Source organism: Aspergillus glaucus (assembly GCF_001890805.1).
Source record: "Aspergillus glaucus CBS 516.65 unplaced genomic scaffold ASPGLscaffold_19, whole genome shotgun sequence".
Taxonomy (NCBI): domain Eukaryota; kingdom Fungi; phylum Ascomycota; class Eurotiomycetes; order Eurotiales; family Aspergillaceae; genus Aspergillus; species Aspergillus glaucus.
Window position 1 is genome coordinate 455,185 of NW_019170471.1, and position 24,548 is coordinate 479,732.

Genomic DNA, 24,548 nt, shown 5'->3' on the forward strand with positions numbered 1-24,548 from the left:
CGCCTTGATGGTGTGCAATTGCATAAAATCGTCAAGAATATATAGCATGCTTTCATTCTTCAATATACACTTCTTCGTACCTCATATTTACATGTCATTTTTCCCATCCGAAACTCCTATTCACTTGGTGAACTTCAATCAACTCCCAAAATCATACCAACTATGCATATGCAGCCCAGCCTGTAATGTAATTAGTAAGCAACGTGAACCAAAAGTAAAGAAAACAATGGTTGAAACATACCCGAATACAAGACAGCAAGGTTTTTCTCATCAGTTGCCTGCTGAATCAATTCGTTGACAGTAGCCGTGACACTCAACGTCTTGCTCAGTTTCTTCTCAACAACCTTCAACGCCCGGTCAGCTTCACTGGGCTCATTGTCTGCCCGTTGGTCACCTGCTCCGAGCAGCTGCGGAGCATCACCCGCCTCTTGTTGGTCTTGCATCTTCTTCATCCGCAGGGGAGACAACGACCAGCTGTAAAGTGGATCGTATCTGAGGACATCGAGAATAGTCATGATACTGTAGGATTCCTGCCGGAGAGTTTCAAGGGTGAACTCGCAGCAGCGGCGGAAGACACCTTCGGTCTTGGTGATACCCATCCCATCAACGAGGTCTCGGGTCAATCGGAAGGGAACGACTTCGGGAATGGGAAGAATGCGTCCTTGCTCGAAAGCTACTCCAAGGTCAATGTGTACCACTTCTCCGGTTTGCTCATCCATCAGGATGTTATGGCCATGTCGATCACCAAGCCCGAGAACATGTCCGAGAATTGAGATGGCTGCTGTGCTTCGCGTATACGCGAGCCTCTTGTCGAACCAGTCGTCGGGATTGTTGTATCTTTCCATGAAGAAGTACCGCATGACAGGTCGGAAAGATTCGGCCACCTGATTGTATGTTCGGACTCGGGTCTCGTTGTTACGTGTCTGGACGTCGGAAATGTGCTTTCGGCAAATGCTTGGCTTCATGTCCTTCGGGTAATATCTCTGGTGCGCCGGCAATATATAGTCATGCAATGGAATCGTATTCGGCACGAATTCGATGATTCCCGCATTGGAAGTCAACGGAAGAACCTTGTATGTTCGAATGACCAGGTTCCGCTGCCGTGTGGCTCGATGGTCCTTGAGCAGACTGCTAACTTGCCCGAACACTTGTTCCATTATCGCGTCTTGACGGAGATCATCATTCCCTCCTTTGAACAGTTGTTTGTATCTCAACCCGTTCGTTGCAATAGCCGTGACAATCTTAGGCGCGCTAACGCCAGAAGCAAGCGTAAACTCAGGAAGAAACTTAGCCAACTTAGGAACGTTTGTGTAGTCACCATCCACACGGAGATCAATGTTCATCGTAGGAGGTGGAAGCTTTTGCAACGCAGCATCGTCTTCAAGACGTTGGCCGGTGGGCAATTTCCTGAGCGGTATCTTTGCACCACTCTTGTATCTCTCGTTCACCCGGTCAATCGCAAATCGCACATAATCGATATTGTGGTTGTGAATGGCAACCCAGGTTGACCCTATTCCTTTATCGCTTTTCAGGCTATCCACCAATCTGACAGCAGCCCGATGTCGCGACAGGCTCACCTCGTCCTTTCCGCCCTTGGATTTGCTGCTGGCAAAGATCTGATACATTCCGTGGTAAGGATGCTCGGCACAGATGCGGTAGATTAGCTTGGTGAGTAAGTTCTGGAAGTCATCTGTGATATCGAGCAGACGCGAAGTCAACTGATTCATCAACGGCGCAAATTTGCGGCTTGGCACCTCGTTGAGATATTGAGAGACAGCCTGATTTGCGATTTTGCTGTCTGAGTTGTCGAGCCAGAGTGCACAAAATCGAAGTATGTCATTATTGTAGGTTTCACTTTCCCTCAAGCAAAGGAGGTAATTCTCAAGGCATTGCTGCATGAAAGCTTCTCGACTTTCCAGATGACGTTGATACTCCATGTCGTCAAGGTCAAACCATTGCTTAGCTTTCGCCCGGTGGTTCTTGAGATTCTCCCGTTCCCTCCCTTGTGCTTTCTTCAGCAAGCTCTCTAGGGCGTCGAGTTCTCGCTCCTTGCGGTTACGGATCTGTTCAACTCGGTTGAAGTCTTCCAAGCCATCCGGATTCTGTAGCTGTTGGTCGCAGAACATGGCAAATCCATGGTACACTCGACCGGCGTCTTCCCCTTCAGAGCGGTCTTTTAACTCCTTCACTGCAGGATCCAAATACTCTTGTATGATGACCTCTGGCACTTCCAAGCGGGCTTCGGCAACATGGTGACCCTATAAAGTACGTTAGGTTAGCCTTCGGCGTGAGAAACATTATCGGACAAGTAGCTCACCAGCGTAACGAGAAGTTCTGCACGGCTAATGGGAACTGCCTGCTCATGAAGATGTTTCTGACCACTCAGCTGTTGAAGCATCCGAATGGAAGTAGTCATTTCGCCCTGATCCCATAGAACGTTTGCCAGGTCAAATTTCGCCGCTCCTTCTATGTTGATATCTTTCGAGGAACATGCTTGTGCGAGCTTTGAAAGGCATATAGCTGACTTCAGCGAGGCTTGAGGCATGTCGTGGTTCCTTGCAATCTCAAGTGACCGCCTAATTACCTTTACCTCTAGCAGCTGTGCATCGTCATCTCTTAAATTCATGGCAGACTTCAGGTAATTTTTCAGCTTTATTGAAGAGAACAATGCCTCATGATAACTCAATATCTCCCCTATCTCGTGCACGCTATCTTGAGTTAGTATCTGCCATAATATCTTTGAGTGTGAAGCGCCTACCTCGTGGTCTTTAGCCAGGAATTTCTGGTCATTATGTCCAGTGATCCTTGGTTTACCTCTTCGATAGACCTAGCGCTCACGATATCATTTACCTCTGTCAGAATGCCTAAAACTCTTGTTGCCGTTCTGAGAGATGTAGCAGACCGATCTGTTTTCGTTAATGAATCCAAGGTAGACAAAAGGCAGTCATCCAGACACGTAGAAACTTCGGGTAAGACTTCCGAAGTGTTGAGACTCTGAAAAACTTTGAAAACCGTCGCGGCAGGTGAGGAGTTAACGGGGGAAACAGGAATATCCCACTGCCGTAGGCTTGTTGCAGACTGCAACATGCTATCGAAAGACTCTGACGCATCATTCATATCCCCGAGAACAGAGACCATGGAATTGGCGATTCCCTGGAGGTTAGTAGAGTTAAGAGCCTTGAGAATACCATATCTGCTGGATCCATCTCCCATTTGAATCTCGCTATCATATTGCGCGCTTTGGAAGAGGAGGTTCTTGAAACTTGAGCTCTTATACTCAAGGGTCTCCATCACCGAGTCTAACGAAGCCTTTTTTTGAATGCCGTAATAAAGATCTGGGTCATCTATATCCTTGAAGATATCATGCAAAAGGTCGGATGGAGGCTCGTATTTTGCAAGCGAAGAACGGCGAGCACTAGTCAATACCCGGGATGCATGGACCTCGAGGAATAGCAGTGATGTCTTGGGCAAATGACATTTATTCGCGGCTGCCGACGCTTCTCCGTAGTCGATATCAAGCCACTCGTCACGGTCCACGATCTTAGTCTCGCGAGGCCGTGGCTGATCCCGAAGATAGAGAAGACAATCAATGATGAGTCGTACATGCGGGATCGTACTGTTTTCAACCCCGTACAAGGCTTCTTTGAAAACGTTTGACAAACTGTCACGGACCCTTGCTTCCCCATGAAACTCTGACAGCAGAATATCATGGATAATGAACGGCAATAGCTGAGCTGCTAGACCAGGTATTGCATTGAGAACCTTCTGTAGTGGTCCAATCACAGGGTTCTGTGGAGCAGATTTCGACAGAAACAGTGCAATTTGCCGAGCAAAACCGTCAGCTGAGATCTCAGGCCAACCTGTCTGCTGTTCCGACCAATTCTCTTCAAAGGTCGAGAGCGGTAGGACAGGACAGTGATAGGGGCTCCAAATGAGAGAATTCATCAAAGGCAGTGGTATCACGGCTGCACACCCGTTGAATTCTTGGGTTTCTTGGATTCTGCTCACAATCAGCTGCAACGTCCGTTCGACAAGGCCAACTTCGAGATGACTGCTGCTTTGTAGCATGTTGCAAAGCACCCGGATTACCCTAGCCTTCGAAATGCACCAATCATCCATTAATGGAAGTTCGTGTATGTCAAATAGGGAAGGATCTTGTTCTCTCGAAAGCACATCACTGATTTTCCCTGTGGTTGCAAAAGCTCCCCCAATGACTCTCGCAGCCCACAGCCGGTATTCAGGCCCTGGCTTGAAGTTCTGAAGCGTCTTATATATCGCAGTTGTACTTGCGACAGGGTCATTGGCGTTACCGATGATGGCACTGCGATAATCGGGCAGCACTTTTGAGTCAGCACAAAGCAGGGAAACCACATGATCTGAGATTGGCTTGCTAAGCAGGCTTTGTCCAGCATTCTGATCTCTAAGGATTTCAAGTAGTAGCTCATGTTCCTTTGCGCCGTTTGCGGAGGCCCCGGTATTGGATATATGCTGTGAAGACTTCAACAGTCGCCTGAATGCCTCTTTTCTTTCTGCGTCCAGGGCGGGTGAACTGTATCCGTCCAGAAATCCAATGAACCACTTTAGGAATTCCCGAATCTTTGCCAGAGCTATCCTGAATTGGTTTTCCTGTGCTGTACTTTCTGGAGATGATTCTAGGAACTTTTTCAAGGACGCGAAGGTACTGACAGCAACCTCGGCCACGAAGCATGGGTTCTCAGTCATATAAGGTTCTCCAGTCTCAAGAAGGTACCAGAAAATCCCCAAAGCATCCTCTGAGCAGTAGATATCGGTGAGGAGAGGTTGAAGGGCATGGATCATCATTTCATAGGGATATTCTTGGAGCATGACAGGACCAGCCACGCAAACGAGGATTCTGATCTTCCGGATGACAGAACACGCATGTAAGGACCCAAGTGCTGGGTGTATCGACTCGATTAGAGTCCTGCCAACGAATGTTACCAATGTAGGGGTCCATATCGTTTCAAATTCATATCCGCTGCGTTTGCAAAGAAATTCAAGCTCATCTAAAAGATATCGTGCCCTGAAAGACGGTTGTTGATTGGCGGGAAGTGTTATTATAGATGAGCTTTTGGCAGTGATGTGTTGCAGGATATCAAGCGCTCCCTGGAAGTTCTCGCGCTTTGAGAAAGCTCTTTCAATCTGGCCGTAATGATCAAGTGTCTTGAAGAATGTGGCGATTACTGAGGGAAACTGTTTCTCAACCAGTTTCACAAAGCGATCAGTCCCTAGAGCTTTCTTCACCCCCGTTTCAACCCCTTTGGGATGATGCCCTTGACCAGGTGGGATACTGATGTCGCGGGCGATACTGTATGCCTCGGCTTTGTAAAAGGATTCCTCCAAAAGCTTTTCAAACGGGGTGTTCACAAATTCCGAAAGTTCGGCTGCCTCATCTCCATTCGCACGCATCATGATTTGGCCCACGACCTCGTCCTGCACGTCCTTCAACATGTCACTAAGACTTGTGTATCCAAACAAGCTGAAAGGCATGGACTTGATTGACTGAGATTCGGTCCAAGTGTACAGAATCTGCGAGGAAAAGAGTCGAAATAACTCTCTCGCATCTTCGAGACCAAGTGTTTTTGCAACCTCACGCAAACACTTCTCAGCATACCAAAGAGAATGTGGCACTTGAGCAGGAGTTTCGAACATATGGTAAATGCTTCTGCGAAGCAAAGTATGCCACTGGGATGCCAATTGGGCCAGTATGTATAGGCGAAGGGCTATGCCCTCATCCCAGTCTGGGTCTCGGGGCAAACTCTCCAATACATCGTCAAAAATGGCATCGTGGTCTTTGAGTGGAAACTGACCAAATAAACCGGGTAACAGGTTAGCAGCGCTGAACTTTACCGGGGCATCTCCCTCCCAGAGGATTGTCAAGAGACTTGTCCGTGGGGAAGGGCTAGATTGGTCGTTCGTGTATGTTGGATTAGAACTTATGACAGCCCCTAGCAGGTCGGAAAGCGCCACGTGCACCCTGGACGAAGCTTTTCTCCTTGCCACAAGGACCTCCATGAACCAATTGTACATGTCAGAGGCCGATTCGCTAAGGGTGTCATCCTGCATATTGGTCCATGAACTGACCCAACTGGCCATCATGCGAATGCAAAGACCATGGAAACTTTCGCAGCGCTCGAGCTCATAACTCGGTAGGCATTTCTCTCCAATGTCCTCCAGAACCTCGAGCAGAGTGTCCCGGTCCATACTGGAACATGCTTGATAGATATTGGGCATACAGTCATGCGCGGCTAGATAATCAACTTCATCTAGCTGGGTCAAGTAACCCACCAAGTCTGCATTCGCAATGAACCTCCCTGGTTGATAATTATCTGCCTTTCCTTTCTGGAAGATGGACAGTCGGATAGCCATGCAACGCTGAAAGCTCGCGGGGTCGAAGATCAGAGGCAGCGCTTCTCTATTCAACATTTTGATCTGATCGATCACCACTGATGATTCATCTGCACTCGACAAGGTGTCGTCTAGGTCCATAGCTCCGTCATCGTTTGCACGCAAGAGTTCACTTTGACTCCGTCTTTGGGCCTCAAGGATTGCTGAGATTGGTGGCACAAGAGAGCTGAGGGCCCTTGAGACCATGGACTGCGGGTTGAAGAAGCACGTGGTTGAGTCCATGAGGAAGGACAGTGGTTCCAAGCACACGCCAATGAGAATAGTTTCGCCGTGCGCAAGAAAAGAGCATATGTTATTCCAGAGATTGTGGCTATTGCGCCGCAAGACCTGCAAACGAGAAGCAGCCTGTGACGGTAAAAACTCTACGTAAAGGGCAACCATAATGCAAAAGGAAGCAAGTATTTGTAAAACATCCACTGTGATATGGTGTGACTTCTCCTCGGACAAGGACTGCCATGTTTGTAGAAACATTTCCGATTTCGCTTGCAGGAGATCTAGAACGACTGCATCATTTGGATCCTGCCGAGTGGATTGTTCTAAGGATAGCGTTTCGGCTATGACCCAAGGATTAACAGGGTGCATTGCACCTTCAAGGTCAAAAAGATAATTGAGCAAATTTCGGTTGCTGTGAAAGAAGTGCCAATGCTTCGCAATAAGACCTGTCGGGCCCCTGAATGGAGAATGAGGAAGCTCGAAAGGTCTATTCGTGCAGGCTAGCAGCAGATTTAGAAGGTCCAGGGGTCGTGCAAACGCAGCAACTTGTGCCGTCTGGATCCTGTCAGTCACAGTCCCTGCTTTACATTAGCACAGATAATAGCTAGAAGAGGAGTTGGATAAAAATCTACCGATTGCCCAAGCCTCTCGCAGCCATGCACAAACCTGCTTCGACACGTTCAGCATGGAACCAGGGTTTATCTGTGCGCCCATACGGGTTATCACAGCCCAGAAGGCTAACGACGAATCCGTAAGCGTGGAAACGCCACTTAGGTTGACAGAAGCAAGCATTGAACGAATCTTCTCAGCCATGATGGAGTACTCTAGCAGGTCAAATTGGAGGATAATGTTCATGAGATTGCAGGAAGCTCTGGATGTACTTTGGGAGGTCGAAGCCCGGGATGCCAGGTCCCAAACTTGGTGCCAGTGCTTGTTCAAAGAGAGCGATTTTGCATCTGGACTGCTGGCAATGCTGTATTGTACCTCTGGGTCAGCCATAGTATGACAAAATGGTGGGGCATATACAAACCTTGAAATGGCCACCATTGTCCATGAAGAAACTGTACCGTTGTCGTCTAGGATACTAGGTGTCAACTTTTGGAGGAGAAGCACCTTCTTGTCAATGTCGGCTTGGCCCTCTATGAGAATTGGAATAAGCTGCAATGCGCAAATTCTCTTTGTACCGAGAGACGAGAACGAGTCACGCAAGACGTCTCCTATCTCTGAAGCCAAACGCTGTTTCTTGTTGGGCACTTCCTCGTGCCGGACTTGAGATGTCGATAACCGGGCAGCTATGTCTTCCAGCAGTTTGAGCAGATACGAAATGGCCCAAACAAGTGTCCAATTATGCTCCGATTTAGCATTCCCCAACAGAGGCCCTGTGATTACTCGGTCTATGTTGGCCGATCTCTTGTGGTTGAAAGCTATTTCATCGATCTGTAAAATTTCTTTCTCAGGCCGCTTGATATACTCTGAGTAAAGCGTGTTCATGAGGCTTTCGATCAAATGAGACAGAGATTCAGATGGTTCTCTTCGAGCTGCATCGGTCAAAACGACTGTGCAAAGCATGATTGTTCCGAGCAATTCATCCCGCAAACCTGCAAGTTTTGTATTCCAAAGACGTCGGATTACAGGAATGAGATCAAACAAAAACTCTTGGATGAGGTCCGACTGATCAAATAGTACTCTGGTGACGACTGAATTTATGCTACTGAATGCAGCTTGTTGTCCACTTCCGGCGGCAGGCGACGATTTCACATACTCCGTCAGCCCATGTAGTATTTTCTCGGCACTTGCTTGGACAGGGGCATTGGGACTCGCTGTTAGAAGTTGTATGCACAGTATTATCTCTCCAATGACACTTTTATTGCCTGTATATTTATCTCTGATGGCCAGAGATGATGTCGGTCTCGATGAGGTTGAGCGGCCGCTGACATCTAGATAATCATCCAAGCTGGACCGAAAACTATCCCGAAAGCTCGTTTGGCTATCATCTTCCGCAACGCCGAGACTTCTCAAACAAAAGCTCATGAGCTTCCCCCATTCGCTGCTGCTCAAGTGTTCGACGTGCGGTGAATAACGCAAAAGTGCGACCAAGCATTTTGTATAGCCTGCACTTAAGGGCTCCCAAAGACCCTCTTCCGGCGTCGGCAGAGTCTCCGTAACATGGTCAACAATGGCGCGAAGGGTCTTGTATCGCAAATTGCGTAGGAAGACATCGACTGCTAACCGAAGAACGGACGCGCATGTAGATAAACGGGTGCTCGACGCTCCTTTGGAACTTGCGCGGTTGTATGACGTCCTCTCAACCGCAACAAATCGAAACAAAGACTCGAAAATCTTGTGGCAAGCTTTGTCGTCCACGGTATGTCTAGATTGATACACACGATCGTCAACTCGTATTCTCGTTCATAGGACTAGGTTCGTCGTACAATTTCGAGCTTTGCTTATTCCGCTGGAGGATATGCTTCATATCTAGCAGATACTTCAATTAGCAGACAACCCATTGAGTATCATAGGATTTCCACAAACCAGCTAAAGCATCATTTCGGTCTTTCAACCTCTCTGATGAGAGCAGTGCAATTGCTCTGTCCAGCCTGATTTCTTCCATGGTTGTTGATACTGGGCCGGCGCGGAGCGTTCGAAGCAACGCCTCTCAGCATTTGGGACATTCTTCACTTGAGCATTTTCAAAGCAAAAAGAATGGACTTAAATATAGAATCTACCAAATAGACATACTTCCAACACTGAAGCGAAATAGTGCAGAACAGAAAGAGCGTTGTTGATTGTTGATTCCTGGTGATGATGCTGGACCTGAAGGCGGTGAGGGGATTTTGACGCTTTTTTTTCGCCCGCGACAGAGTCGGAGAAAAGAGAGCTCTCGGTAGCTTCATACAGCACCACCTGTACCTCTTTTCGCTACTCCCTCCCCCCCCCCCCTCTCTCTCCACGACTGTAAGCGGCTTTTCCGACAATGGAGGAGAGAGAGTCTCTGGTGGGCCTTCGTGGCTTGTACCAGGATCTTTCTGCTCTTTCGGACTCGTCGTTGGTAAACATTGACCGGCTCCGTGTTGAGCTAGAGACGCACATCGACGACTTCAGGAAACTGTTGGACAAGCCTATGAAGAACAATGCTAGTCGACAGGCTATTATGTCGGGTAAGTTGGGGGAACATTAATAAAGTCTCAGGAAACAATGGCTGTTGTTGTTGCGTGAATTGCGCTGACATTGATTGCGACTCGGTGTAGGGAAGATCACCGTTGACGACGTGGAATATTCCGTCAATCAAGAGTTCCAACAAGGAGTACTCGAACTGGCCGATTCTATTAATATCGATGAGTTGCAAGCGGCAAAGATGTTCCTGGTGGCCCAAGAGGAGGCTCAATTGTTGGACAGGCCCCCTCTGATCGCTGCGATTATGCGATTCCACGAGCGTCGGCTATTTCTGTTGGAAGCCTTACGCCTCGTTTTCCAAGAATCGTCCTTCGAAGTGGAAAAGGAAATGACTCAGGAGCTCATGCAAGAAGTGGTGGCTCATGTTCTCGAGATCAAAGGCGCTCCTTTACGAAATGCTTCTCTTTATGCAAGGAAGGCCATGGGCTCGATGGAAGATATTGAGAAAACACTTATCCTCCTCGGTGAGCAAATACAAAAGGCATCGATCGTTGGTCAGGCTGGGGATCCCGATGTCATGGAAGCCATTGAATACCAACGGAACAGCTTACAGCAACAACACGAGTCACTTGGCGCCATCCTATGCTACATGTTCAAAGGCCCTTACACAAGTCCCGAAGAAATCCGACATCTTTTGAATCGCTTAAGAAAGCTGGACCGGTTTGATGGACTGCTGGTCCATTATATTCCTTCCATTATCTCTTCCTTCGTCAAACATGGTTCTCCCGAGAGTGCTGCTTCGTATAAGGAGGCAAGAAGTCTACACACGGCAATCACTTCTTCAAGCAAAGATGGCCAAGCTTGGATTCTGCCGACATTTCATTCCGCCGTAATCGCATTGTGGCTTGCTGTGTACAGTGGATGGGACTATGACGGGCCATCGTCTCCGCTGCCAGGTGTGGACCTCGAAAAAGAGGCGCAAGAACGTACAAAGATGTTTATGACGGCATTGGACGACGGGGGCTTGGATTTCATTCTTGCTGTTTGCTCTGGGGTAAACAACGAAGAGCAGGGGGATCCAGCCCGGGGTGAGTTGGTGACGCTGTTATTGAAGGAGAGCACCGCAGCGATGCCCGAGTCGGACTCATGCTCGGAGTATCTAAAGAAGTTATTGATGGAAAATCTGGAGGTATTCGTGGAGTCGTGTGTCGCGAATATGCCCGACGCTGTTCGCATGCTGAAGACCGAGGAAGACACGCAGCGGTTGGACCAAATTACTGCTCTCCGAGATGGCTTGACATCTAGCCTGCATCGTGGACTGGTGGAGGCTCGCACCCATCTCGAATCATTCCTGATGGTGATAGCCTTTGCATTTGATAACCGACCTGATGCAGCACAAGAGTTCTGGGCTGATCAAGATGGCAATCTGTACGGTTTCCTCCAGTGGGCCTCGAAAAGGCAAACGGTTCCTCGCGTGAGTGCCTTCTGCGAGCTGCTTTGCTCCATCGCTGGCGGGGAAGAAAATGCCACTGCTGCACATAGATTTCTGTCTGAAGAGGACAAGTTTATGTCTGGCAAGTTCCGGCGCTCAACGTCTATGAACTGGTCCCAGATGTTTGCCGAGCTCCAGCTCTATGCCTCTCGCGTAACCGAGAAACCACCAACGACATCGCAGGCCATATTACGTGCGAGAAAGCCAGAATCAGCCGACATGAGCGAGCCAGAAAGCCCGGTGATGCTGACCTGCTATCTTAGATTGATGGGTCACTTGAGCAAACAGAGTGCTACTATAAGAGAATGGATGCTGCATCACCCGTCGTTTAACCTGGTCAGTACCTTGCTGACACTGTGCAGTGGGCCGATACCCACTCACCTGAGAGCCACCACCTTCAAAACCCTTGCGGCATTGATGACAGATAGGTCAACTATAAACGGACATGAGATGTGGCTTTCGCTTGATCAGTGGATCTCTGGTGGATCAATGGGTGCGTCGGGTCTCAGCAAAGCTCCGATGGTCTCGAACCCTCTCGTGTGGCACGAGCAGCAAGCGTTTCAGAAGATCAGCGAGAGCTTCAATCAAGCCAACGCATTTGTTGATCTGATCCACACTCTTGTTTCCCCGACTCTCGATACTGCCGGAAACCCCTTGTCGCTATCGTTCCCAGAATCACTGGGGTCTTCCTATCGCATGCCAGGAATTGAACCCTATGTCGACCTTGTTTTGGGCCAAGCCTTGTCCAGGAAGGTACCGGACCTCAATGAGCAGCAAGCCCGTTTGTTGACCTACAATTGTCTGGATTTCGCTTTGACCTGCCTGAGGAGCTTTAATGAGAACCTCGTCACAGTGCTCAGCCAGCCCACGGTGGCTTCGGACTCTGCACTCAAGACATCATCTTTGGTTGCCTATATTCGTCTTCATCCCTTCGCGCGGGTGGCTGAATGGCTGTTCAACGAAGAGGTTCTCAAAGCTATTTTTGCCACCGCCCACCAAGACATTATGGAGGTTTCCAGAGCACCATCTGAATCCACTTTGGTGCTGGGTCTGCTTAGGAGCCTTGAGGTTATGGATGAGATGATGGAACTTCAATCGACCTATCTCAATATTGTGCGACCACTAATCAGATCCCAGGCTGAGGGCAGCAGACTCAACGTAGCAAACTCGGCGCTTTCCTCCTTCGAGGACAGCATTTTGAATAACTTGACTATCGTACCTGCTTTGTGCCTTTACTGCGGAACTGGTCATGAGCAGCTTACCGTGACGTCGATGGGGTTGTTGGAAAAGATGTCAAGCTCAAAGAGACTCAACAAATTGTCGTCCCCTGAACTGTCCAAATGGCGCCCCTCAAATAAGATTGTTGAAGTTCTGAGCGCCGAGGTGGATGTTGACAGCGTGTCTCGTCCGCTCGTAACGCACATGCAGCTTGAGCTAAGAGAGTTAGAGTCTGGATCGCAATCTGCCGGTTACGTTATCCGGGAGGGCTTACTGGCGCTGTTGAATACATGTCTCGGAATGATCACGGACCGCCCAACAGTCGCTCACCTTCTGCTTGGGTTCAACAGCGTTGGCAACATGCTTGATGTGACTCCAGACGGTCTCTTTGCGAACCAGATGTCCCTCCTGCATGCCGTTATTGGTTTCTTGGAAAGTAATCCAGATGAGGTGGACGGGAATATTCTGCCCTGGATGGTGCATCTCAAGTGCATGGCGCTTGAAGTGTTGAAGCATCTGTGGTCTTCCAAACTTGCAGCTTTCTTCACGCTCTCCGAGATGCGCTCGAATCAATTCCTTGTAAACATGTTTGCAAGCCAGCCCATTATTGGAACGAACACAATGTGGAACGGGTTCCCGATCGTTACGGAGGAATTCTGGCTTTCCGATTCGGCTTCTGCTTTGGCAGAGTTCCTGTTATATAGGAGTTTCCTATATAACTATGCTGCCACCGAGATTCGGTCAGCTGCGAAGCTCGGCTCACCAACTCTCCAAACTGAGATTATATCGACACTTCTGGGTACCTCGCGCGTGGAGACTGGCGAAACTGTTCCCCACGTGACTGTGTTCGATCTCTTTGACTTTGCAGACCTGGATATCGCGCATCAATTGTCGCCACCCAATCTTATTTTTCTCGATGGCCTAGACCTCGAAGTTTGTGCTAAGCCGCAAGCGGATGAGTCTCTCGTCCTTTACGACGTGGCTGAAATAGAGGAGCTTATCCAAGTAAGAAAGGAAGACTTGTTGGACAACGGCCAGTTTCGGCCTCAAGACGAGGAGCTTTTCCTGGTCGAAGCTGGAAACTTGACCTTGTTCGTTCAGTCGACGAACAAAAACAAACAGATCGGTCATAACCGCTATCTCACTCTCCGGTCATGGACCGAACTCATCACGACTATGGTAACTTACTCTAATATCGATGGTGGGCGCCGTCCGACTTTCATCCTTCACTCCATCCAGATGATTCTTCCAAAGCTGGAAACAGCCGTTGAGGAAGATCTCCCGGAGGCGATCGAGCTGGCACGACTGGCTGAGACGCTGATCAGTAACCTGGAATTGACAACGTCAAACGCGAAGTCCACGCGAAGTGGGGATATAATCGACGACAAGCTCCATCAGTTGTTCCAGATTTGTATCCGTGGTATCATCCTGGCCACTGGTAACGTGAGTCTACGGGAGACATTCTACAACATCTGCTCCCACTACATCACGCGGATCGCATCTCCTGACCCTGCCCATGAGAATTTGAGGCGCCACAGCCAGCAGGTTGTCAAGACGGCTGGTCTTGCGCTTATTGAAGCCACTTGCGACGATGCATACTCCGGACAAGAGACATGTCGGGTATCTGCGCTTCTATTGCTCAACCTCCTCGCCACCCTAGACAACCAAGTAGATTCCATCTTGGCGGAGTCAATATCGCAGTCGAATTATTTGGCTTTGTTTTTGGACGCTATTCGGGCGCTGCCAATCGAACTTCGAAACGCCCAAGCAAGCGGTATGTTCATGAGGTGTCATCGTTGTTCTATGTTTTGCTAATCCGTGTGCTTTTTCAGACACGCCTCTCCTGTTATCATTCTACCAGTCATTACTATCACTACTTCAGCAGCTTTGTCAAACGAAGAATGGAGCGATCCATGTCATCAAGACTGGGCTTTTCGATGCGGTCCGTGAATCGCAGCTATTCGCTGCTGACCCTGATATCGGCATTGGTTAGTATCATTCATCCTAATCCGAAAATGGTTCTCAGCTAATCGTTATAGATATTGATAATCCCGATGCTCTCCGAAAATACTATGACCTTCTCCTTGCCGTCCTTCGAGTCATCGTCTCTGCCGTCTTCGTGCGAGGACTTCACAACGAGCAGATTATGGAGCAAACACGTGCATTCCTTGCCGAGAACCGGCAAAGTATGATTGGCATCTTCAAGCGCTTTGCTAAAATTGGGGGTGCTGGTTCTGCAGACCACCAAGAAACGATCAGTGACTTGACTAAATCGTATATGGCGCTGGTGGCTGCTACGGGCTTTTTGGATGTATGTTCTTTCCTCTATACATGGTCATTGGCTTACCATTTACTAACTAACCTGAATAGTTTGAGGATCAGGAAGTTATGGAACAACCTCGTACGTCTATGTTTTCATGATGGAGTGCTGTGACGGACGGAATGAGGATTCGAGTTGATTTGCAGCTTGCTTGGTTTATGAAGATGAAACGTGTATGAAAGTTTTGCATATGGCATTATTCCAGCCACCTAGAGTATAGTATTTTTATTGGTGTTACAAGCTATATTCCCTAAGACATGTTTGCTATCTGGTCTTTTTGCAACATTAATGATATCCAACCATTATACGCAATGACACCCACTCTCAAACTGTCCAGGTTTGTCACGGGTAAGTTGTTAGATGCAAAGAGTCGTTGTGTAGGCAAGATCATGGCATCCCAGTAACATAAACAATAGCTATGTTTCGCGTGTTCGGGTCCAACATGCCGTGGTTAAGGTAAGAGACCATCTCTGCTGCTGACAGTAGGACTGGTAAGAATTGAGTACTGTACTAGATGGCGTTGACAGGGCCTTCTTTATTAAATAGAGGCCTTGTCTAGGGCACTGCAGTGATATGTCTGCCCCTTTGGTTCTTTTTCTGTCATTATTTGGATTCTGACCTCGCACCCGGCCGTTGACTGAAAGACTAAGGGGGCAGGATCAAATCACGTGTTTTGTCATCTTTGTTTGAGCAACAGCAACCGGGTGAACAAATATAATCTGTACCACTAAACTTGCGGCCCTTGCTTGGATCTTCCCCGCCGTTCCAACTTCTCGTTCCCAGCCTTCCTGTTATCAAAAAAGCACAATACTACTTCGTACTTCTCAAAAACTAAACACGTCAGTCTAGCCAGGTCAAACAGATCCACGATGGTGTCCTTGGCTCCCAAGAATTTCCACGGATCCAAACCCGATATGGAGGATGCGGGCGAGTTCATTGACGAAGTGGAGCATCATGTGCTTTCGGGACTTGGAAATCTCAGCAGCGAAGAGACAGCGAAGAACCAGGATATCATCGAACCGGACTTAATCAGGGTCTTCAGGCATCATCTCGAAGGCCAAGCTAGGCGATGGTACTATACGACTCCAAAGGAGCTCCGTCAGTCTTGGCCCAATTTAAAGTCGCTCTTCCTTGCTACCTTCCCCTCTCGGGCACTCGAAATGGATGAATACAAGAAGGGTTTGCGTCGTGCGTTTGACAATTTGGAGCAGCTCCCGAATGAATCTGTTTCGGACTATATGTACCGGTGGGAAGTTCTGGCAAGACAAATGCAATGCTTGAAAGTGTCAGCCAGTGACCCTGATTTTCTGATTAGCCAAGCCTGTGCCGGTATAAGGAACCTTGAGTTATCGCACCATATTCTAAGCATTGCTGGGGGTTCAGAAGAAATACCTTTCAGCCGTCTGAGAAGGTTTTCCAATTTCATAGAGGCTGAGGTCGACATGGAACGGCGTGGCATACATCCAAAACTTTACAAGCCTGCCTAAATTCTCCAAAGACGGTTGACTGCCGAATGATCTTCCAGCTTGCGAGTCCAGTTTCAACGAGTCGATTTGAATAAATTCGGAAATACATGGCAAGATGGGTTCGTCGGTCAGAATAAAGGAATTGTTGTTGAGATAAAGACTGCCACTTGTAGAATCTCTGTTCTTTCCCGTGGAGGTTGAAAGATATATCATGCTGCTTCTGGATGATTTACCATTATAGCATTCATCAGTAAAGTTCTGCGCTGCCATTAAAGGTCATATGATCATTTAGCATTGTCGTAGTCCATACCTTCCTCAACTAAGCCCCCCATCTGCATGACATTATGGTCTATGTATGTACGTACTTAGGTATGGCATCACTACGGTAGCGAACAAGGCCCACGGACGTATTATCTTATCTCCGCCAACCTCACCTGCGGAGTCGCCCTCTCGCCCTCTTCGTCTCCTCACCTTCTCAGTCATCATTGCTTGCCACTTCTACCTGCCCAACGACAAAGCACTCGGCGCAATCTGGCCATGTTTTATATGGTACAGGAATTTGCTGGATCTTTCCGACGCTGAAACGCTTCCCGTTGCGGACAGAACCGGGTAGATGCAGCAGAACTCGAGAGGCGCCACCGAGCAAAGGACCGGTAAGCGCAAGTCGATTGGCAAGAGAAAGAATTCCGAAGAGGAATCATCATCATCATCTCAGCGTCAACAACCACAACACCCTCCTCCGCAACAGCAGCAGACCATTTCAGAGCTCCTGTCTAGAAACCAGGATAGAGGCCATCCGCCATATCTCTCCCCCAAGCGTGCTCGATTATCGCCCACTCCTTCGGATTCGTCGTCATCAACCCGACCGCAAGCGTTGAGATCCCCGAGTAGTATGTATAATTTCTCGAATTCGGATTCTAGGGCAGGCGGGGCATTTGGGCAGAGCTCGTCTGCCTCCAACCCAACGGCCAACGCTGGCCCCGCCTTTGCGACAGCCCGTCAAAGCAACTTCACACCACATACCGGCGCAAGGAAATTATCCATCAAGAACCTCCGGACGACTCCACGGCTGAACCAGGATTCATACTTTGAGAAGGTATGGGGCCAGTTGGATACGGCATTGGGTGCCGTCTTTGGCGGCGGGAAACCGGAGACATCGCTGGAGGAACTCTACAAAGGCGCCGAAAATGTATGTCGCCATGGGAAAGCGGCGGCTCTGGCCAAGAAATTGCAGGATCGCTGCCGAGAACATGTGTTGGGGAAGCTACGGGAGACATTGGTCGCGAAAGCTGGAGGTGGCAGTGACATTGATACCCTACGAGCTGTGGTGGACACATGGGAAACATGGCAATCAGAGCTGGTATGTACTGTGCAATACACTAGGCGGTTGGTATTTCAGGAACTGACACAATCCTCTATAGGTAACGGTTCGCTGGATGTTCTACTACCTCGACCAGTCGTTCCTCCTTCACTCCAAAGAGTTCCCTGTCATCCGCAAAATGGGATTGCTCCAGTTCCGATCACACATATTTTCCGATGCGATATTGAAACCTAAGATCTTGCAAGGCGCTTGCGACTTGGTGGGGGCAGATCGGAGTGAAGGCAACAACACCATGGCCGACTCGTCCTTGCTCCGTAACGCGACCGACCTGTTCCATGGTCTCGACGTGTACATTAGTGATTTTGAACCGCTTCTGGTTTCGCAGTCGAAAGAATATTTCTCATTATGGACCCAGCAGGAGACTACTGGGTACCTTGCTACGTTTGTGGAGAACAGCCATCGTTTGATCGAGCGGGAAGTGAACCGATGCGAACTCTTCTCTCTTAGCCGGAGTACGAAGCAGAAGCTATCGGAGATTTTGGATGGAGTTTTGCTAAGTCAAGAGGATTTCTTACTTGACAAGAAAGACATCCTCGGACTGCTACGGGCCAGCAACAAGACGGCATTGGAGAAATTGTATGCTCTGTTGGAGCGCAAAGATATTGGTGGCTGGCTGAAGCCGGCTTTCGGAAGCTACATTGTGGAAGAAGGCAGTGGAATCGTCGCTGACGAGGACAAGGAGGGGGAGATGGTACCACGGTTGCTGGAATTCAAGCGACAGCTCGACGACACATGGACGGATTCGTTCCATCGCCATGAGGAACTGGGACATACGCTGCGAGAGTCTTTTGACGCTTTTATGAATAAGGACTCGAAGATGGAGACGAAGATGGGAGAGATGATTGCCAAACACGTGGACCGGCTTCTGAAAGGTGGATGGAAGTTACCCACAGGACGGAAACCGGAGGATATGCCACTTGCAGATGAAGATGCTGAGATCAACCGCCAGCTGGACCAGGTGCTGGATCTGTTCCGGTTTGTGCACGGCAAACTGGTGTTTGAAACATTCTACAAGAACGATCTGGCGCGTCGGTTATTGATGGGACGAAGTGCCAGTGATGATGCGGAGAAGAGCATGCTGACGAAGCTCAGGACAGGTTAGTTGAATAATTCGCTTTTGCGTTTCCTTTCGCTAACCAACAATAGAATGTGGGTCGAGTTTCACGCACAACCTCGAATCAATGTTCAAGGACATGGATGTTGCGCGCGACGAGATGGCAGGATACAGCTCGATTCAACGCGAGCGGAGACACCGGTTGCAGGTTGATCTGAATGTCAACGTGTTGTCAGCATCATCGTGGCCGACATACTCAGATGTGCAAGTGCGGATTCCGCCTGTCGTGGCAACGGCGATCAACGACTTTGAGCAGTTTTACCATAACAAGTACAATGGACGGAAACTTCACTGGAAGCATCAACTGGCGCATTGTCAATTGCGAGCACGGTTCCCGAAGGGAGTCAAGGAATTGGTGGTCAGTTCATCGCAGGCGATTGTGCTGTTGCTGTTCAACGACGTTCCCGAGGGTGGGACGCTGCAGTACTCTCAAATCCAGGAAGAGACGCTATTGTGTAAGTCAACTGACCTATATGTGTTGGGTGGTTTGTTAACTCGACTAGCGGATGTGGAACTGCAACGGACACTACAGTCACTAGCGTGCGCCAAGTACCGGGTACTAAGCAAGCGACCGAAAGGTCGGGATGTGAACCCAACAGATGAATTTGCATTCAATGATGCCTTCACAGACCCGAAAATGCGGATTAAGATTAACCAGATTCAACTGAAGGAAACGAAGGAGGAGAACAAGACAACGCACGAGCGGGTTGCCGTGGACCGACACATGGAGACACAAGCGGCGATCGTGCGAATCATGAAGAGCCGCAAGACCATCACACACGCGGAATTGGTTGCGGAAGTGATCAAGGCGACGCGAAGTCGGGGGATGTTGGAGGTGTCAGAAATCAAGGAGAATATAGAGAAGTAAGTTCCTTTCTTTGAACTGGAGTGATATCAGATATGCTGATACTGACTCGTGCAGGTTGATCGAGAAGGACTACATGGAGCGGGAAGAGGGCAATCGGTACCAGTATGTGGCGTAATGGTTGGATATAACATTTGAATATAGCGGTGTCTATACAATAATAGATGGTGATGCATGACAAGTATACAAAGACTAGGATATGAGCGTATGCACTCCAGACTCGGAACGGCTCCGAGATCGGTGGATCCGGGGTCTGGGGAAGCTTTGTTCTAGAAATTCCATTGTGGTGATTCATTTAATCATAGAACATCCTTGTGTTCTATAGCAGAGTACAGAGTGGTACCAAGTAAATATACTTGGAGATATCCTGCGTATCCTGTGTACTCCGTAGGGAGTACAAGAACAGCCGCCAAATGACCAGTCAGAACTAAAAGAGTCCAGACCATCACGTGCAAAGCTCTAGTTCAGGGACCCGTCGACACGCGTCGATCCATCGATCCCCGGTTAGTCAGCTGGTGCACATGATCGTTTTCAGGTCTGGATCGGGACAAATTTTCAGGTCCCATGACCACCTCCTGTTGGGTTGCTTTTGCTGGTCTCTCATATTTACTGTGGACGCGCAAGGGGGCCATTCACCGACACCCAGTACGGGCAGCGAACATGCAGAGAATATGCCCCCCCCGTGTATCCTCCTCCCATACATAGTACAGACAAGACACTGTCCCACGGGGAATGAAATTCACTTGATTGGACCCTGGATATAGCGGAATTCCGCAGAGAGTAAGCCGAGGCATTCTTTGCCTGATCTGGCAGTCTATAGTTGGACATGTCCCGGCCCGATTAGGCAATGCGGGTCCGTCAGGTGTTCACATGGACAAAACCTGTTGGGATTCTTTGTTTGTCATCCTCTCGTTCTCGTCGTGGTCTGCGTCGGGGGGATGGAGGACACTGTGGTTATTTATTCGCCTGGTATCTCGATTCTTTGGTCTATTATCTTCTTCTCTATATTCATTCCTGCTCTCCGGGTTGTAAGCTGGTCTTCTGGTCTGTTCAATTGATACGACAGATCTACCCTATTTTACTTTTATCTATCTATCCTCTATCTCTCCTATACCAATTCCCACATAATTCACCATGCAGAGTTTGTACCCTACTCACCATATTGTATACTGGCCAAACTAACATCTACAGCAAAACACTTCTTTTCGGATCCCTCCCACCTCGTCCAAACCGCCCTCCACTCCCTCACTGTCACCAATCCCTCCCTCGCCTTCGACCCTGAACACAAGATCATCTTCCGTCGTCCCAATCCTCAAGGAAAGCGCAAGGTTGCCATTGTCTCTGGTGGTGGTTCCGGTCATGAACCTGCCTTCGCTGGGTTAGTCGGCAAGGGCCTCCTCGATGCCTCCATCGCTGGAACCATCTTTGCCTCGCCCTCTGCAGAGCAGATCCGCAAGGGTGTCATGGACTACATTGACAATGAGGAGGGTGTTCTCATTATCCCGATGAACTACACTGGTGACGTCCTGAACTTTGGTATGGCTACAGAAAAGGCCCGCGCAGCAGGTATCCAAACAGAGTTCTTTGCGGTCAATGATGATGCTGGTGTGGGGAAGAAGAAGGGTGGAAAGGTTGGTCGTCGGGGTATTGCGGGTGGTATTCTGATTCTCAAGATCGTTGGTGCATTGGCTGAGGAAGGGTATGTTTCCTGCTATGAGTAACCATATGCGCCATCACTAACTCGGAAATTAGTGGATCGCTTAAGCAGGTGTTTGACCTGGCCCAATTGGCCAACGAGAACTTGGCTTCCGTCGGTGCTTCTCTTGAGCACGTTCACATCCCCGGCCGTCCCATTCCCGAAGACACGGTGCCTCATGACGAGATCGAAGTTGGCATGGGTATCCACAATGAACCCGGTTCTCACCGAACCAAGGCTACCCTGCCCGAGCTAGTGAAGACTATGCTTTTCCAGATCCTGGATCACAATGACCCAGACCGTGCCTTTATTACTCATAACGCCGGTGACGAATTCGTCCTGCTGATCAACAACCTCGGTGGTTTGAGTACCCTTGAACTCTCCGGTATTACCGATGAGGTCCACCGTCAGCTTGACAATGACTACCAGATTAGGCCTTGCCGTGTTCTGCAGGGAACCTTCCTGACCAGTCTGAATGGTCTTGGATTCAGTGTTTCGTTACTCAAGGTCGTTGACACTGGTCTGGGCAATGGCAAGGGCATGCTAGACCTGTTGGATGCAGATGCTCAGGCTGTTGGCTGGTCTGCCCCCATCAAGCGGGAGACCTGGAACGAGCGCGCTGGTTCGCATGTTGAGATTAAGAAGACCAAACTGGCCGAGGAACAGCCCAGCAATGTCAAGTGTAAGTTCTAATTGGCCCTCCTGCGACGTGAACAATAACTAATCAAATACAGTGGACCCCTCCATTATCAAGAAGGTCCTAGGATCCGGTCTCAAGAGCGTTATCGCCGCAGAACCCGACGTCACCCGCTACGACTCGATCGTTGGTGACGGCGACTGCGGCGTCGGTCTCAAGCGCGGTGCTGAAGCCGTGCTCGCTTTCCTCAACGACCCCAAGGCCAACATCAAGGACGACGCCGTCACGGCTGTCAACCGCATTGTGACCATTGTCGAAAACACAATGGATGGCACCTCGGGCGCCATCTACGCCATCTTCCTGAACGCGCTGGCCCACGGCCTCCGCGCCCAGGACAAGGGCACCGCAACACCCGCCACCGCACAAGTCTGGGCCGAAGCACTCAAGTACTCCCGCGAGGCGCTGGCCAAGTACACCCCCGCGCAACCCGGAGACCGCACCATGATCGACGCGCTGGTGCCATTCTGCGAGCGCCTCACGGAAACCAAGGACCTCGGGAAGGCCGCAAAGGCAGCCGAGGATGGCAGCGAAGCCACCAAATACATGCACGCCAGTCTGGGACGGGCAGTGTATGTTGGCGGCGAGGAAGAATGGGTGGGGAAGATCCCGGATCCGGGTGCGTACGGCTTGAGTGAGTTTTTCAAGGGATTGGCTGCGACGGTCATCTAATCTAGACCCTGATTATGCTACGCTTCCGACCCGATCCTTTTTCTTCATGTACAGATTAGTTATGATAGTTGGTAGATTAATCATAATACATGATGATGTATGACTCAAATTGGACTTACCGAGGTTAGATTGCGGAAGACACGTAGAAGCCGAAGCCACGGAAAGACTAAGCTTATGTTAGGTTGTTCTCGGATCTTCCATTTTTAGACGGTTCAGATGACCTCGTCCGGATGCGGAAATGACGCATGCAGCCTAGTTATTTCCGGGAATATGTGGAGTCGATCGACCCAGGTGGAGTTTGCACCCTTTTCCTGTTTGGGATAGCTCGCTTAGTCTTCCGGATGGTCCGTAACTAGTTAGTTAGTACTCTGTTGTAATAGACGAGATAAGGCTGGGTGCATGGATGTGGTCATGATTAGATGATGGAACATTACCCCGCCTTCCTATTACAACCCTGTATATACAGGGAATAGTGACAAGGACATGTCGAAACAAGTTTGAGTCGATTAGGTTGTCCAATCGGGTTATACCGGTTGACACTATGTACGTACTCCAGAGGAGTAGACTAGTATTCGTGTCGCAGGATGTGCGTTCGGAGTTTGAATGTAATCCCCAGGCGTATGGAATATTCCATACGGAGTAACCTTGAAACCCAAGGAGAAGTACAATAAAAGAACTCGTGCCGAGACGTAAATTATGTGCAGTACAGATTGTGTGCAATACAAAGAACGGATCGGGGTTACTAGTCCACAGTGCGGGGAATTGATTATAAGTGTAAGATTTATTATTGCGTCAGTTGTCAGGTGTCAAGGATGTACGAGTTATTTTACGAGGTACAGAGTACACTATGCACGATTACAGCCTCAGATTGACACACGTGATGCTTATCACTTTTGTTGAATTACACCACTAACGCCTTGTCCCCATATCGACATGAAATATCAAACAGGTTAAGATAGGAAGAGGAAAGCCCCGCGTCATACAAGACTCTTGTGTGTCGTGTCAAGCCTCGTCCGGCTAGGTATAATTATCCGGACTGCCGACGACAGGCTCGTCGTAGAGAGGACTCGTATCGGTCCGTGTAGATCGCACGTAAAAATAACCAAGAAGCAAACCATTCAACTAAGCAGAACAAGAATGACAGAGTCGCCTCGCAAGAACCTGTTACCGCCGTCAGCCTGTACCTCCAAATACGCAACGGAATATCCATGGGGGGAGAAAACACACATCTTGCTCACGAATCGGTCCTTGTTAACACCTTTCCCCTTGTTGCCCTTGGGCTTTTCCGTCCACATCTCCTTGACATTCTCCAACACCATGTTGCAGTGACGGTCGAAAGCCTTGACACGCGCGAGCAGCTTACGGTTGTTCCGGCATGAGATAAGGACTTGGGTGTGGGTGCGCGTCGCAGTTTGCAGGAGGGACAGAGGGCCCGCGGTCATTTCATGTTCCTCCACCAGAGCGACCTCATATTCACTGGGATGGTCAGCTGTCGTCCGGATGAATCATGCGATGCGATGCGATAAGCGATGGATAGACGAGGGACAGAGAATCAAACAGGAAGACACGTACGTGAGCTCGCTCTTGGGCTTGTTGAGCAGATCTCTAAGTGAAGACACATGGTTAGCATGACACCGCGTCCAGATAAAGACAAAAAGAGACCGGATGACTCATAAAGCTATAAGACGTACTGGATCTTGGGTTCAGCAGACATAATGACCGGATATAAAAAGGCGAAAGTGCTGCTGTTCAGGTCTTTTCTTTCTTCTCTTCTCCAACAACTGCAGCTTCTCAACTGAACTTGGCTCCGTCCCGAGCTCTTGGCACGCATCACGTGACACGCGTGTTTGTCGTGTTTGTTTCCCGCGGAGCGTCAC

The 24,548-nt window shown here is 49.2% G+C and overlaps 4 protein-coding genes across 4 annotated transcripts; 2 read left to right on the plus strand and 2 right to left on the minus strand.

The window, feature by feature from the left end:
- Nucleotides 1–29: 29 nt before the first annotated feature.
- Nucleotides 30–9,420, minus strand: atmA (DNA-binding protein kinase TEL1). The gene is made up of 8 exons (XM_022542892.1): nucleotides 9,172–9,420; nucleotides 9,072–9,114; nucleotides 7,670–9,010; nucleotides 7,272–7,612; nucleotides 2,759–7,220; nucleotides 2,318–2,708; nucleotides 242–2,258; nucleotides 30–180 (listed from the first exon to the last, which is right to left on the minus strand). The coding sequence occupies exons 1-8, from the start codon at nucleotides 9,248–9,250 to the stop codon at nucleotides 161–163; spliced, it is 8,694 nt and encodes a 2,897-aa protein (XP_022398134.1). The 5' UTR covers nucleotides 9,251–9,420; the 3' UTR covers nucleotides 30–160.
- Nucleotides 9,421–9,584: 164 nt separating this feature from the next.
- On the plus strand, nucleotides 9,585–19,946 carry ASPGLDRAFT_76379 (uncharacterized protein). The gene is made up of 9 exons (XM_022549849.1): nucleotides 9,585–9,797; nucleotides 9,888–14,237; nucleotides 14,296–14,451; nucleotides 14,503–14,774; nucleotides 16,872–17,609; nucleotides 17,671–18,727; nucleotides 18,777–19,199; nucleotides 19,248–19,608; nucleotides 19,667–19,946. The coding sequence occupies exons 1-9, from the start codon at nucleotides 9,614–9,616 to the stop codon at nucleotides 19,725–19,727; spliced, it is 7,602 nt and encodes a 2,533-aa protein (XP_022398135.1). The 5' UTR covers nucleotides 9,585–9,613; the 3' UTR covers nucleotides 19,728–19,946.
- A 593-nt stretch (nucleotides 19,947–20,539) lies between these two features.
- On the plus strand, nucleotides 20,540–22,775 carry ASPGLDRAFT_50491 (putative dihydroxyacetone kinase (DakA)). Its single transcript, XM_022547320.1, has 4 exons — nucleotides 20,540–20,750; nucleotides 20,801–21,308; nucleotides 21,362–21,987; nucleotides 22,040–22,775. Exons 1-4 carry the CDS (start codon nucleotides 20,744–20,746, stop codon nucleotides 22,669–22,671), a joined length of 1,773 nt encoding a protein of 590 aa, XP_022398136.1. The 5' UTR covers nucleotides 20,540–20,743; the 3' UTR covers nucleotides 22,672–22,775.
- Nucleotides 22,776–23,470: 695 nt separating this feature from the next.
- Nucleotides 23,471–24,456, minus strand: ASPGLDRAFT_177247 (mRNA splicing protein SMD2). The gene is made up of 4 exons (XM_022542893.1): nucleotides 24,363–24,456; nucleotides 24,244–24,276; nucleotides 23,899–24,147; nucleotides 23,471–23,832 (listed from the first exon to the last, which is right to left on the minus strand). Exons 1-4 carry the CDS (start codon nucleotides 24,383–24,385, stop codon nucleotides 23,790–23,792), a joined length of 348 nt encoding a protein of 115 aa, XP_022398137.1. The 5' UTR covers nucleotides 24,386–24,456; the 3' UTR covers nucleotides 23,471–23,789.
- Between the last annotated feature and the right edge of the window lie 92 nt (nucleotides 24,457–24,548).

Excerpts from the sequence above, each read along its gene's own strand:
- atmA (XM_022542892.1), bottom strand. The coding sequence starts at position 9,250 with ATGGAAGAAATCAGGCTGGACAGAGCAATTGCACTGCTCTCATCAGAG. Across the intron at positions 9,115-9,171 it reads CCGAAATGATGCTTTAGCTG|ATATGAAGCATATCCTCCAG; the intron begins GTTTGTGGAAAT and ends AGTATCTGCTAG. Across the intron at positions 181-241 it reads CCTTGCTGTCTTGTATTCGG|GCTGGGCTGCATATGCATAG; the intron begins GTATGTTTCAAC and ends ATTACATTACAG.
- ASPGLDRAFT_76379 (XM_022549849.1), top strand. The coding sequence starts at position 9,614 with ATGGAGGAGAGAGAGTCTCTGGTGGGCCTTCGTGGCTTGTACCAGGAT. Across the intron at positions 19,200-19,247 it reads CCAGGAAGAGACGCTATTGT|CGGATGTGGAACTGCAACGG; the intron begins GTAAGTCAACTG and ends TAACTCGACTAG. Across the intron at positions 19,609-19,666 it reads ATCAAGGAGAATATAGAGAA|GTTGATCGAGAAGGACTACA; the intron begins GTAAGTTCCTTT and ends TGACTCGTGCAG.
- ASPGLDRAFT_50491 (XM_022547320.1), top strand. Across the intron at positions 21,309-21,361 it reads GGTGCATTGGCTGAGGAAGG|TGGATCGCTTAAGCAGGTGT; the intron begins GTATGTTTCCTG and ends CTCGGAAATTAG. Across the intron at positions 21,988-22,039 it reads ACAGCCCAGCAATGTCAAGT|TGGACCCCTCCATTATCAAG; the intron begins GTAAGTTCTAAT and ends AATCAAATACAG.
- ASPGLDRAFT_177247 (XM_022542893.1), bottom strand. The coding sequence starts at position 24,385 with ATGTCTGCTGAACCCAAGATCCA. Across the intron at positions 24,148-24,243 it reads AAGCCCAAGAGCGAGCTCAC|TGAATATGAGGTCGCTCTGG; the intron begins GTACGTGTCTTC and ends TGACCATCCCAG. Across the intron at positions 23,833-23,898 it reads GACCGATTCGTGAGCAAGAT|GTTCTTGCGAGGCGACTCTG; the intron begins GTGTGTTTTCTC and ends CGGCGGTAACAG.